This window comes from Leptopilina heterotoma, unplaced genomic scaffold, assembly GCF_015476425.1.
Source record: "Leptopilina heterotoma isolate Lh14 unplaced genomic scaffold, ASM1547642v1 Lhet_325, whole genome shotgun sequence".
In the NCBI taxonomy this organism is placed as follows: Eukaryota; Metazoa; Arthropoda; class Insecta; order Hymenoptera; family Figitidae; genus Leptopilina; species Leptopilina heterotoma.
This window is the reverse complement of record NW_025111019.1, coordinates 1,249,511-1,262,007: the sequence shown is the minus strand read 5'-3', so window position 1 is coordinate 1,262,007 and position 12,497 is coordinate 1,249,511. Positions and strand designations below refer to the sequence as shown.

Below are 12,497 nucleotides of genomic sequence, written 5' to 3'. Positions count from 1 at the left end.
TTACTAATAAATAGTAATTTCTTTTAATTTATTAATAAACTTTATTTACTTACTGACTTTTTGCTATTGAAATAGTAAATTTTACTAATAAATAGTAATTTCTACAAAATTTTATTAGTAAAATTTACTAATAAATAGTAATTTCTTTTAATTTATTAATAAACTTTATTTACTTACTGACTTTTTGCTATTGAAATAGTAAATTTTACTAATAAATAGTAATTTCTACAAAATTTTATTAGTAAAATTTACTAATAAATAGTAATTTCTACAAAGTTTTATTAGTAAAATTTACTAACTGACTGACTTTTTGCTATTTAATTAGTAATTATTATTAATAAATAGCAGTTCTACTAATTTATTAGTAAAATTTAGTAACAAATAGTAATTTCTATTAATTTATTAGTAAAATTTACTTACTGACTGATTTTTTGCTTTTTAATTAGTAAATTTTATTAATAAATAGTAGTTCTACTAATTATTTAGTAAAATTTACTTACTTTTTGATTTTTTGCTATTGAATTAGTTAGATTTATTAATAATAGTAATTTTTACTATTTTATTAGTAAAATTAGCTTAGCTTAGTAAATTTAGCTTTGCTTTTTAATTAGTAAATTTTACTAATAAATAGTAATTTCTACTAATTTATCAGTAAAATTTACTTACTGACTGACTTTTTACTATTTAATTAGTAAATTTTATTAATAAATTAGTAGAAATTACTATTTCTTAGTAAAATTTACTAATTAAAAAGCAAAAGCCTGACACTAAGCTAATTTTACTAATAAAATAGTAAAAATAAAAATAGTAGTATTAAAATAGTAAATACTAATTTATTAGTAAAATTTACTTACTGACTGACTTTTTACTATTTAAATAGTAAATTTCACTAATAAATAGTAATTTCTGTTCTTTAGTAAATTTACATAGTGACTGACTTTTTGCTTTCGAATTAGTAAATCTTATTAATTAATTTACTAGAAATAACTGTTTCTTAGTAAAACTTACTAATTCAATAGCAAATATTCAGTCACTATTTTAAATTAGTAAATAGTTTTACTAATTCAAATTTTAAGTAACAATATGATAATAATTTAATTATTAATTGTTTATGATTATTATTATTATTATTTTTTTTTATTTTTATTGTTATTTTATTATTATTATTATTATTATTATTATTATTATTATTTTTATTGTTATTATTTTATTATTATTATTATTATTATTATTATTATTATTATTATTATTATTATTATTATTATTATTATTATTATTATTATTATAATTATTATTTATTTGTGTCTTTATTATTATTTTTTTAATTTACTTTTATTGTTATTATTATTATTTTATTAATTCACTTTTATTGTTATTATATTATTATTTTATTATTATAATTTATTTTTATAATTATTATTTATATTTGCTTATTTATTATTATTTTTTAAATTCACTTTTATTGTTCAAAAGTTGATTTTTCCCGATTTGGGAAATTAAGGGGAGAAAAAAAAATTTACAATCAACGGGAAGCGAACCCCCGATGATCTGCCCGCGGTCAGAGGCTAACGCACTTACCACGAGGCTATGACGCAAAGCAACTTCGATTAAATTTTTTTTCTCAAAAATTCCACTCAATTAAAGTTAATAAAACTTTTAATAGTATAAAAAAAAAGTTGAATTTAATTTCCCCGTTGACAGTTTAATAATTACAAAACACACGATAAATTAGTGTGCGAGTGTAATTGCAAAATGTGAAATATAATTGTATAACGAAAAAAAAAGCAGTGAAGTTTCGAAAATATATTTGTGCAATCTGATGTGCGAATAATTTTTTTTACTCAAAAAAGGTAAGTGGAATTTAAAAAAAAAATTTTTTTTTTTTTAAAAGTAAAAAATGAGATTAGAAAAGGGGGGGGGGGGTAGTAAAAAGAGTATAGCGGGGGGAGATGTTATAATGTATTGGTCCAAAATACACTTTCCAAGATTATGTAAAATGTTGGAAATAAGAAGTGCATAGTTAGAGCTCCTTGGATACGATGATGATGATGGTGATGATGATGGTCTACAGTGGTGTGTAGACGGACAGTATAAAGGTCGGCCGTGCCCCCATCTCCCGAAGAGTCGCTCACGAACTTTACATCGGCAATCATCCAACAGTGATCTCTATGAAACACTAATACATGAATATATGACAAACATTCTCACACACACACACACACACAGACAAATACATAAAAAGACAAAACAACAATAACGTTTATTGTGAATAGAGTGAACATTTATTTTTTTTTGTTCTTTACAACATCAGTGACACCAACAAAAACAATCAACATGCGTTTTCTGGTGAGTCATTTTAATTTCAATTTAATGAAAATTTAATTAAACAAAAAAACACTAAAATATTCAAAAATTAATTTATTGTAATTTAAAATGAAATTTTTTTTTATTTTCTCGATTCGAAATTTTTTTTGGGTTTGGAAAAATTTGATTTGATTGGCCAAACATTCGGGGGAATTAGTATAATATTTGGCAGAATTGGCAAAACATTTGACAGAATTAGCCAAATTTTCTACAATTTGGCTAATTTTTGTACAACATTAGAAACACGTTTGGTAGGATTGACTAAATGTTTGGTTAAATAAAGTAAACGTTTGGTTAAATAAAGTAAACATTTGGTAGAATTAACAAAATATTTAGTAGAATTAACTGAATGTTTGGTTAAATAAAACAAATATTTGGCAGAATTAGCCAAAGGTTTGGTATATATAGCCAAATGGTAAAATTAGACACATTTTTTTACACATTTTGGTAGAATTTAATAAATATTTAATTAAATACAGAAAAATATTTGATAGAATTAGCCAAACATTTGACGAAATTAACCAAACATTTGGCGAAATTAATTAAACATTTGATAGAATTTAACATATGGTGAAATTAACCAAATATTTGGTAGAATTAACTGAATATTTGGATGAAAAAAAAATATTTGGCGGAATTAGACAAATTGTAGAATTAGAAATACGTTTGGTAGGATTGATTAAATATTTGGTTAAATAAAGTAAACATTTGGTAGAATTAACAAAATATTTAGTAAATTTAACTAAATATTTGGTTAAATAAAACATATTTGGCAGAATTAGCCAACAATTGGAATATTTAGCCAAATGGTAAAATTAGAGACACATTTTGGTAGAATTTAATAAATATTTAATTAAATACAGCAAATATTTGGTAGAGTTATCCAAACTTTTAGCAGAATTAACCAAACATTTGATAGAATTAGCCAAATATTTGGTAGAAGTAATTGAACATTTGGCTAAATAAAACAAATATTTGGTAGAATTAATTGAATATTTGGCTAAATAAAACAAATATTTGGTAGAATTAGAGACACATTTGGTAGAGTTGGCTAAATATTTGATTAAATAACACAATAATTTCGTAGAATTAGCCAAACAATTTAATAGAAGTTGACAAATATTTGATGGAACTAATTAAATATTTGGTTAAATAAAACAAGTATTTGGTATAATTAGCCAAATATTCGAAATAATCAAACAAATATTTGGTAGAATTAACCAAATATTTGAATGAAATAGCCAGATATTTTGGTAGAATTAGCCAAATATTTGAATAAATTAACCAAATATTTGGTAGAGTTACCTTAACATTTGGTTCAGTTCACCAAAAATATTTGGTGAAATTGAATAAATATCTACTGTTAGATTAACCAAATATTTTGTTTGGTTACTTTAAAATTTGTTAGACTTTAATTTTTTTATGAATATTTGGTTAAATTGATAAAAAAATTTGATTGTTTTTGAAATATTATTGAACATTTTGTTGGAGTGGAAAAGATTTAACCAAACTTCTTTTTTTGGTAAAAATACCCAAATATTTGGTAGATTTAACCAAACTTTTTTTGGTAAAAATACCCAAAAATTTGGTAAAACATACCCAAATATTTGGTAGAATTAATCAAACATTTTGTTGAATTAATCAAATATTTGGTAGAATTACCCAATTACTTGGTAGAATTAAACAAAAAAAAATTGATAAAGGTTGCCAAACATTTGATTAAATTTACCGAATATTTGAAAGTTTAATTAAATTGAGCAAACATTTAGTTGAATTGAACAAATATTTAATTATATTGAATTAACATTTGACTAAATTGGCCAAATATTGGATTGAATTATATTGACAAATTTGTTTGGATTTACTAAACAGGTAATTGATATATTTCGAAATTGCATTTACCAAAAATTTGATTGGTATTTATTATAAAAATTCCATTAACCAAACATTTGATTAAAATGACCAAAATATTTCGTCGGTTTGACTTAAAGTTTAGTTAAAAAAAGTAAACATTTAGTTAAAAAAAATAAAAATTTAGTTCAATTTGACTGAAAATTTGGGCAAAATAATCTAATAGTTGATTAGATTGACTAAATATTCGGTTAATATTGCCCAAACATTTTAGTTTTCAATTAAACCAAATATTTCTTTGAAATAACCTAACATTTTCCATTGGAATGATAAAAGTAGCAAAATTTTGCAAATAAATTTAAAATTTGAATAAATTTATATCTACTGTTTTTTTTTTTTTTTTTTTTTTTATTGATTTATTTACGCAGAAAGAAATGCGAAAAAAATGCAAATTTCGAATGAAGAAGAAATGATTCTCGTTATGTAATCGCCCAATAGGCGTGAAGTTGTTATAGATATTTTGTGTATATACATATATAATGTGTATAAACAAGAATCAAGAAACTCATAAAATAGAAAGTGAATGCTCGATGTCTGACATTTCGAGAAAATTTTATTTATATCTTCTATTTATGTATAACACACATTCTATAACATTATATTGAGAATTTTGCCATTTTGCCATTTTGCATTTTTGTTTTTAAATATCGTCCCTAGTGTTGCGAAATAATTGCAAGGCTTCGACTATTTTTTTTTTGTTTTGCTTTTTTACGATTGATTTTTATTTTTTGAGATTTAGGAAATTTTTTTTTTTTTTTATTGAAAATAAATAAATCAAAAAAATTTAACAAGATGTAAACAAAAAAATTAAAAATTCACAAAAACAAAAAATTGAAACAAAGTATAAAAACTAAAACAAAATACATTGTATATAAAAACTAAAACAATACAAAAATAAAACAAACTAAAACAATACACAAAAACAAACTAAAACAATACACAAAAACAAACAATGAAACAAAAAAAAAACAAAAACTAAAAACAAAAATACAAAAACAAAAACAAAAATACAAAATCAAAACAAACTGAAATAAAAACAAAAAACTAAAACAATACAAAAATAAAACAAATACAAAAATACAAAAACTAAAACAAAAACTGTAACAAGAATGCAAAAGCAAAAACAAAAACTGAAACAAAAATACAAAAGCAAATCAAAGTGAAACACAATAAACTGTCATAAAAACAAAAAACATAAAATATACAAAAATAAAAAAAATACAAAATCTGAAACAAAACTACAAAAACAAAAACTGAAACAAGAAAACAAAAGCAAAACAAACTGACACAAAATATAAAAACAAAAAAATGAAACAATACAAACACGAAAAACTAAAACAATACAAAAATGAAATAAATACAAAAGCTGAAACAAAAATTCAAAAATAAAAAATTGAATCAATACAAAAATGAAACAAATACAAAAACAAAAAACTGAAACAATACAAAAACGAAACAAATACAAAAATAAAAAATTGTATCAATACAAAAATGAAACAAAAATTAAAAAATATAAAATTGAAACAATACAAAAATGAAACAAATACAAAAAACAAAAAACTGAAACCATACAAAAACGAAACAAATACAAAAATGCAAAAATAAAAAATTGAATCAATAAAAAAATGAAACAAAAATTAAAAAATATAAAATTGAAACAATACAAACATGAAACAAATACAAAAACAAAAAACTGAAACAATACAAAAACGAAACAAATACAAAAACTGGAACAAAAATTGAAAACAAAAAAATTGAAACAATACAAAAATGAAACAAATACGAAAATAAAAAGCTGAAACAAAACAAAAACGAAACAAATACAAAAACTGGAACAAAAATTCTAAAATATAAAATTGAAACAATACAAAAATGAAACAAATACAAAAATAAAAAACTGAAACAATACAAAAACGAAACAAATACAAAACCTGGAACAAAAATTCTAAAATATAAAATTGAAACAATACAAAAATGAAACAAATACAAAAATAAAAAACTGAAACAATACAAAAACGAAACCAAATACAAAAATTCAAAAATAAAAAATTGTATCAATACAAAAATGAAACAAATACAAAAACTGGAACAAAAATTCAAAAATAAAAAATTAAAACAATACAAAAACGAAACCAAATACAAAAATTCAAAAATAAAAAATTGTATCAATACAAAAATGAAACAAATACAAAAACTGGAACAAAAATTCAAAAATAAAAAATTAAAACAATACAAAAATGAAACAAATACAAAAACTGAAAGAAAAATGAAACAAAATTAGTAAAGACGAAACAAAAAGATAAAACAAAAATAAAACACAAGCAAAATAGAATAGAACAAAAAATTGAATCAATTTTAAGACAAAAAGCAAAATGTCGAAACAAACAATACAAAACATACGAGAAACAAAAGAATCAGGAATAAAATGAAAAAGTGAAAATTGAAAAAATATTAAATTAAGACATTTGAAGCATAATTACAATATTTACAAAGTAAGAAATAAGAATCAATAAATAATCTCTGGAGATTAAATTGATATCAGTTTCATGCATATAAAGTATAAACATTATGTGAATCAGAATAAGCATAATAGTTTAATGACCTCTCTCTCTCTCACACAATAATAATGATTCAATAATTAATGCAACTGACAGAATAAATTATTTGCCATTTTTTCGCACAGAACTTAACAAAAAACTAATGCATGTATTTCAATTTCCAAACGTTATTATTGATCATTATCTTAATCCGCACAGTGAATACAAATCTCTAGTCTCACGAGATCCCATCAATAACAATATATTGAAGCCGCAATCATTAAATCAATCGTTCGGTAACACTTTCCTCATGTACAAAGTATATATATGTTTGTATTTTTTTTTACTCTTCTCTCGCGTACGGGAAAATAATTATTCTAAAGGTTAACAAATTTTCTTTTCTTTTATTTTTTTCTATTATTGTTTTAATACATCGGGTGTTTAGAAAGTTTATTGAATCGCAGGGAACACAAACTTTTCATCATCTTTTCACTTCTTTTTTGAAAATTTCGGCTCTAGATTTACTAAATTTAATTAATAAATAGTCATTTCTACTAAATATTAGTAAAAACTAGACTTTACTACTAAACAGTAATTTTTACTAAATATTAGTTAAATTTACTAAATTTAACTAATAAATAGTAATGTTTACTATTTCATTAGTAAATTTTACTAAACTTTAATAATAAATAGTAATTACTATTAAATACTAGTAAAAGTTAATAAACCTTACTAATAAATAGTTATTTCTACTAAATGTTAGTTAAATTTACTAAATTTAACTAATAAATAGTAATTACTACTAAATACTAGTAAAAATTAATCAACTTTACTAATAAATAGTTATTTCTACTAACTACTAGTAAATTTTACTAAACTTTACTAATAAATAGTCATTTCTACTAAATATTAGTAAAATTTACTAAATTAAACTAATAAATAGTAATGCTTACTATTTTATTAGTAAATTTTACTAAACTTTACTAATAAATAGTAATTACTACTAAATATTAGTAAAATTTACTAAATTTAACTAATAAATAGTAATGTTTACTATTTTATTAGTAAATTTTACTAAACTTTACTAATAAATAGTAATTACTACTAAATATTAGTAAAATTTACTAAATTTAACTAATAAATAGTAATGTTTACTATTTTATTAGTAAATTTTACTAAACTTTAGTTTACTATTTCATTAGTAAATGTTACTAAACTTTACTAATAAATAGTAATTTCTACTAAATGTTAGTTAAATTTAGTAAATTTAACTAATAAATAGTAATTACTACTAAATACTAGTTAAAGTTAATAAACCTTACTAATAAATAGTTACTTCTACTGACTACTAGTAAAATTTAGTAAACTTTACTAATAAATACTAATTTCTACTAAATATTAGTAAAATTTAGTATATTTAATTAACAAATAGCAATTACTAATAAATACAAGTAAAACTTAATAAACTTTACTAATAAAATAGTAATTTATACTGAAATAGTAGTGAAATTTACTAAACTTTTTACTAATAAATAGTAATTTCTACTAAATATTAGTAAAATTTTCTAAACTTTACTAATATATAAGGAATTTCTATTAAATATTAGTAAAATTTACTAAACAGTAATTTCTACTAATTAATTAGTAAAATTTACTAAACTTTACTATAACAAAAAGTAATATTTATACTAATTTTTTACTAAAACTTACTAAACTTTACTAGTAATAAATAGTAATGTCTATTAAATACCAGTACAATTTACTAAACTTTATTACATATTTTTTATTAAAGTTTACTGAACTTTACTACAATAATAAAATGTAATTTCTACTATTTCATTACTAAAATTTACTAAACTTTACTTATAATTACTTATATATTATTTTACTTATAATTGAATTCTTGAATTAAAATAATTTAATTTTTAAGAAAATTTTATTTTTTTATAAAAATAATTGAATTTACCGTTTGGTTTTTATTAAAATTTCTGAAAAGAATTGAATTTCAGTGAAGAATTTTATTATTTTAAAAGATAATTCAATTCTTAAATTCAAATAATTGAATCTTTACGAAAATTTCATATTTTTAATAAAAATAATTGAACTTATTGTCTTGGAATTTTATTAAATTTTTTTTTTTAAAATTGAATTTCTAGAAAGAATTTTATTATTTTTTTGAAATAATTGAATTCTTGAATTGAAATGATTGAATTTTTACGAAAATTTTATTTTTTAATAAAGATAATTGAATTCTTGTCTTACATATAAACTGTAAAAATAAATAATTGAATTCTTGTCTAAGAATTTTATAAAAATTTTTGAAAAGAACTTAATTTCAGTAAAGATTTTTATTATTTTAAAAGATAATTGAATTCTTAAATTAAAATAATTGAATCTTTACGAAAATTTCATTTTTTTAAAGAAATAATTGTATATTATTGTCTTAGAATTTTATTAAAATTTTTAAAAAGAATTGAATTTAAGTGAAGAATTTTTTTATATTTGAAGATAATTGAATTCTGAAATTGAAATAATTGCATTTTTGTGAAGAATTTTGTTATTTAAGAAATTGAAATTTATGAAAAGAATTGAATTTCTAGAAAGAATTTTATTATTTTTTGAAGATAATTGAATTCTTGAATTGAAATAATTGAATTTTTATAAAAAATTGAATTTTTTTTTAAAATAACTAAATTCTTATCTTAGAATGTTATTAAAAATTTATGAAAAAAATTGAATTTTTTGAAAATTTTTATATTGTTAGAAATAATTGAATTCGCTTGAATTGAAATAATTTAATTTTTACGAAAATTTAATTTTTTATAAAAATAATTGAATTCTTGTCTTATACACTGAAAAAATAAATAATTGAATTCTTGTCTAAGAATTTAATTAAAATTTTTGAAAAGAATTGAAGTTCTAGAAAGAATTGAAATAATTGAATTTTTACGAAAATTTTATTTTTTTATAAAAATAATTGAATTCTTGTCTTGGAATATTATTAAAATTTTTGAAAAGAATTGAAGAATTGAATTTTTTAGAAAGAGTTTTAATATTTTTGTAGATAATTGAATTTTTATCAAGATTGTTATTAAAATTTTTAAAAATAATTGAATTCTTGCTAAGAAGTTTAGATAAATACTTTTAAATATATAAAATTATTGAAAGTTAATTGAATTATTAATTGTTTTGTAATCTTTATAAAATGCAATTAATTTAAAAATTGTTAAGTAAAATTATTTATAAAAATCTCCATTATTTTTCGAAGAAATTCAATTATTTAAAAATTTTTTTATAAAATTCTTTGAAGAAATTCAATTATTTCCAAATAGAATTTTTTTATCAAATATTTTTATCAAATACAAATTATTTTCAATTACATTCAAATCCTGGGAAAAAATTCTTCAATGTAATTCGATGGAATTCAATTATTTTTGAAAAAAAATCTTGAAATTAATTAAATTCTTTTCAAATTTTTTGATAAATTTCTTCGAATCAATTCAATTATGATGAAAAAAATCTTCGGAGGAATTCAATTACATTCAAATCTTTTCATAAAATTCTTCAAAGAAATTCAATTATTTTTAAATTTTTAATAAAATTCTTCGAAGGAATTCAATTATTTTCAATTAATTTTCAATTATTTTGATTAAATTCTTCGATGCGGAATTTAATTATTTTGAAAAAAATTCTTCGAAGGAATTCAATTATTTTCAATTAATTTTCAATTATTATTTTAATTAAATTCTTTGATGGAATTCAATTATTTCGCAAAAATTTTAGTAAACAAAAAAGCAAACAATTAAATTGAGCAATACAAGGATTTATTAATATAGTTTTCTTTTTTTTTTTAATTATTTTCAATTATTTTCTAAAAAATTTCCATTTTTTTTTTAGATTCTCGTGACACTGGTGGGCCTGTCACAGGCGCAGGACCTGTACTTCAGAGAGCCGGAGAAAATAGTGAGCGAGTCACGTGACCTGGGCGACACAAGGGGCAATTACGCCTTCACCTACGAGACGGAGGGGGGGATTCTGCAGAGGGAGCAGGGCAGTCGAAAATACGAGGGCACGAGCGACGAGACGCAATTAATTCAGGGCTCAGTGCAGTACAATGCGCCCGATGGAACGCCAATTGCCATAAGTTGGACAGCGGACGAGTTCGGTGCGCAGGTCTCCGGCACGCATGTGCCAACACCCCCACCAATTCCCCCAGCGATCCAGCGCGCTCTCGATTGGCTCGCCAAGCAGCCCTCCACCACCGAGCAGCCCGAGGACGCCGTCGAGTATAAAAAGCCATCGGCCATTGAGAAGAAGCCAGTCTTGTTGAAGCAGCAGTATCGACCACCACAGGCCAGAAGAAATTGAAGTCACTCATTAAATATCATTATTTATTAGATCTGATTTTCTTTTAGTTCGATTATTTTCTTTTTCTCTTTCCCTCCCACTTTCACTTCTTTTACCATTTACTGCGCAGTTTTTCAGTATTTTTGTACATTTAGTTTAGAGGAAAAAAAAAAAATGTAAAAATTGTCTCATATGTTACACTTTTAGATAATTAAGAAAGAAAAACAAAAAAAAAGTCAAATTTGTTTATTGAAATAAATTTTAAATATTTTTTACGCATTGTTTATTATTTTATTTAGGTGAGGAATTTTTTTTAAATATTTATTTTTTTTTTGCTTAAAAAAATTTATGTTTATTATAATGGCCACCTTTTTATGTTTATTAATTAATAATTAATACATAATTGAAATAATTTAGAAGTAATAATAATTAACAACTAATGTTTATTAAAATAATACCTCTGTCCCTTTTTATTTTAAGCAATTAATAATTAATACATAATTGAAATAATATTGAACTAATAATAATTAACAACTAATTATAGTAATTCGCTACTAATTATGATACTTAACAATAAATTGTACTAATTAACAAACTAATTATGATACTTAACAACAAATTGTAATGATTAACAAATATTTATGATACTTAACAACAAATTGTTAAAAGTAACAACTATTTATGATACTTAACAATAAATTGTAATAATTAACAACTATTTATGATATTTAACAACAAATTGTTAAAAGAAACAACTATTTATTATATTTAACAACAATAAATAATAATTAACAACTATTTATGATATTTAACAACAAATTGTCATACTTAACGACAAATTATTATATTTAAAAACAAATTGTTAAAAGTAACAACTATTTGTGATATTTAACAACAAATTATTATATTTAAAAACAAATTGTTAAAAGTAACAACTATTTGTGATATTTAACAACAAACTGTCATACTTAACAACAAATTGATATATTTAACAACAAATTGGCATAATTAATAACAAATTGTTACAATTAATTCATAATTGAAATAATTTAGAACTAATAATAATTAACAACTAATTATAATAATTAACAAACTAATTATAATAATTAACAACTAATTTAAGTAACTCGCATCTAATTATGATACTTAACAACAAATTGTTAAAAGTAACAACTATTTGTGATAATTAACAAGAAATTGGTGCACTTAACAATAAATAATAATTAACAACTATTTATGATAATTATAAACAAATTGTCATATTTAACAACAAATTACTATAATTAACAACAAATTGTTATAATTAACAACAAATTGTTGTAAGTAACAATAAATTGT

General features: G+C 21.0%; 1 protein-coding gene across 1 annotated transcript; it reads left to right on the top strand.

Moving 5' to 3' along the window:
- The first annotated feature begins 2,120 nt into the window (after window positions 1–2,120).
- LOC122504978 (endocuticle structural glycoprotein SgAbd-2-like) lies at window positions 2,121–11,434 on the top strand. The gene is made up of 2 exons (XM_043616368.1): window positions 2,121–2,346; window positions 10,710–11,434. Exons 1-2 carry the CDS (start codon window positions 2,335–2,337, stop codon window positions 11,178–11,180), a joined length of 483 nt encoding a protein of 160 aa, XP_043472303.1. The 5' UTR covers window positions 2,121–2,334; the 3' UTR covers window positions 11,181–11,434.
- Window positions 11,435–12,497: the final 1,063 nt, after the last annotated feature.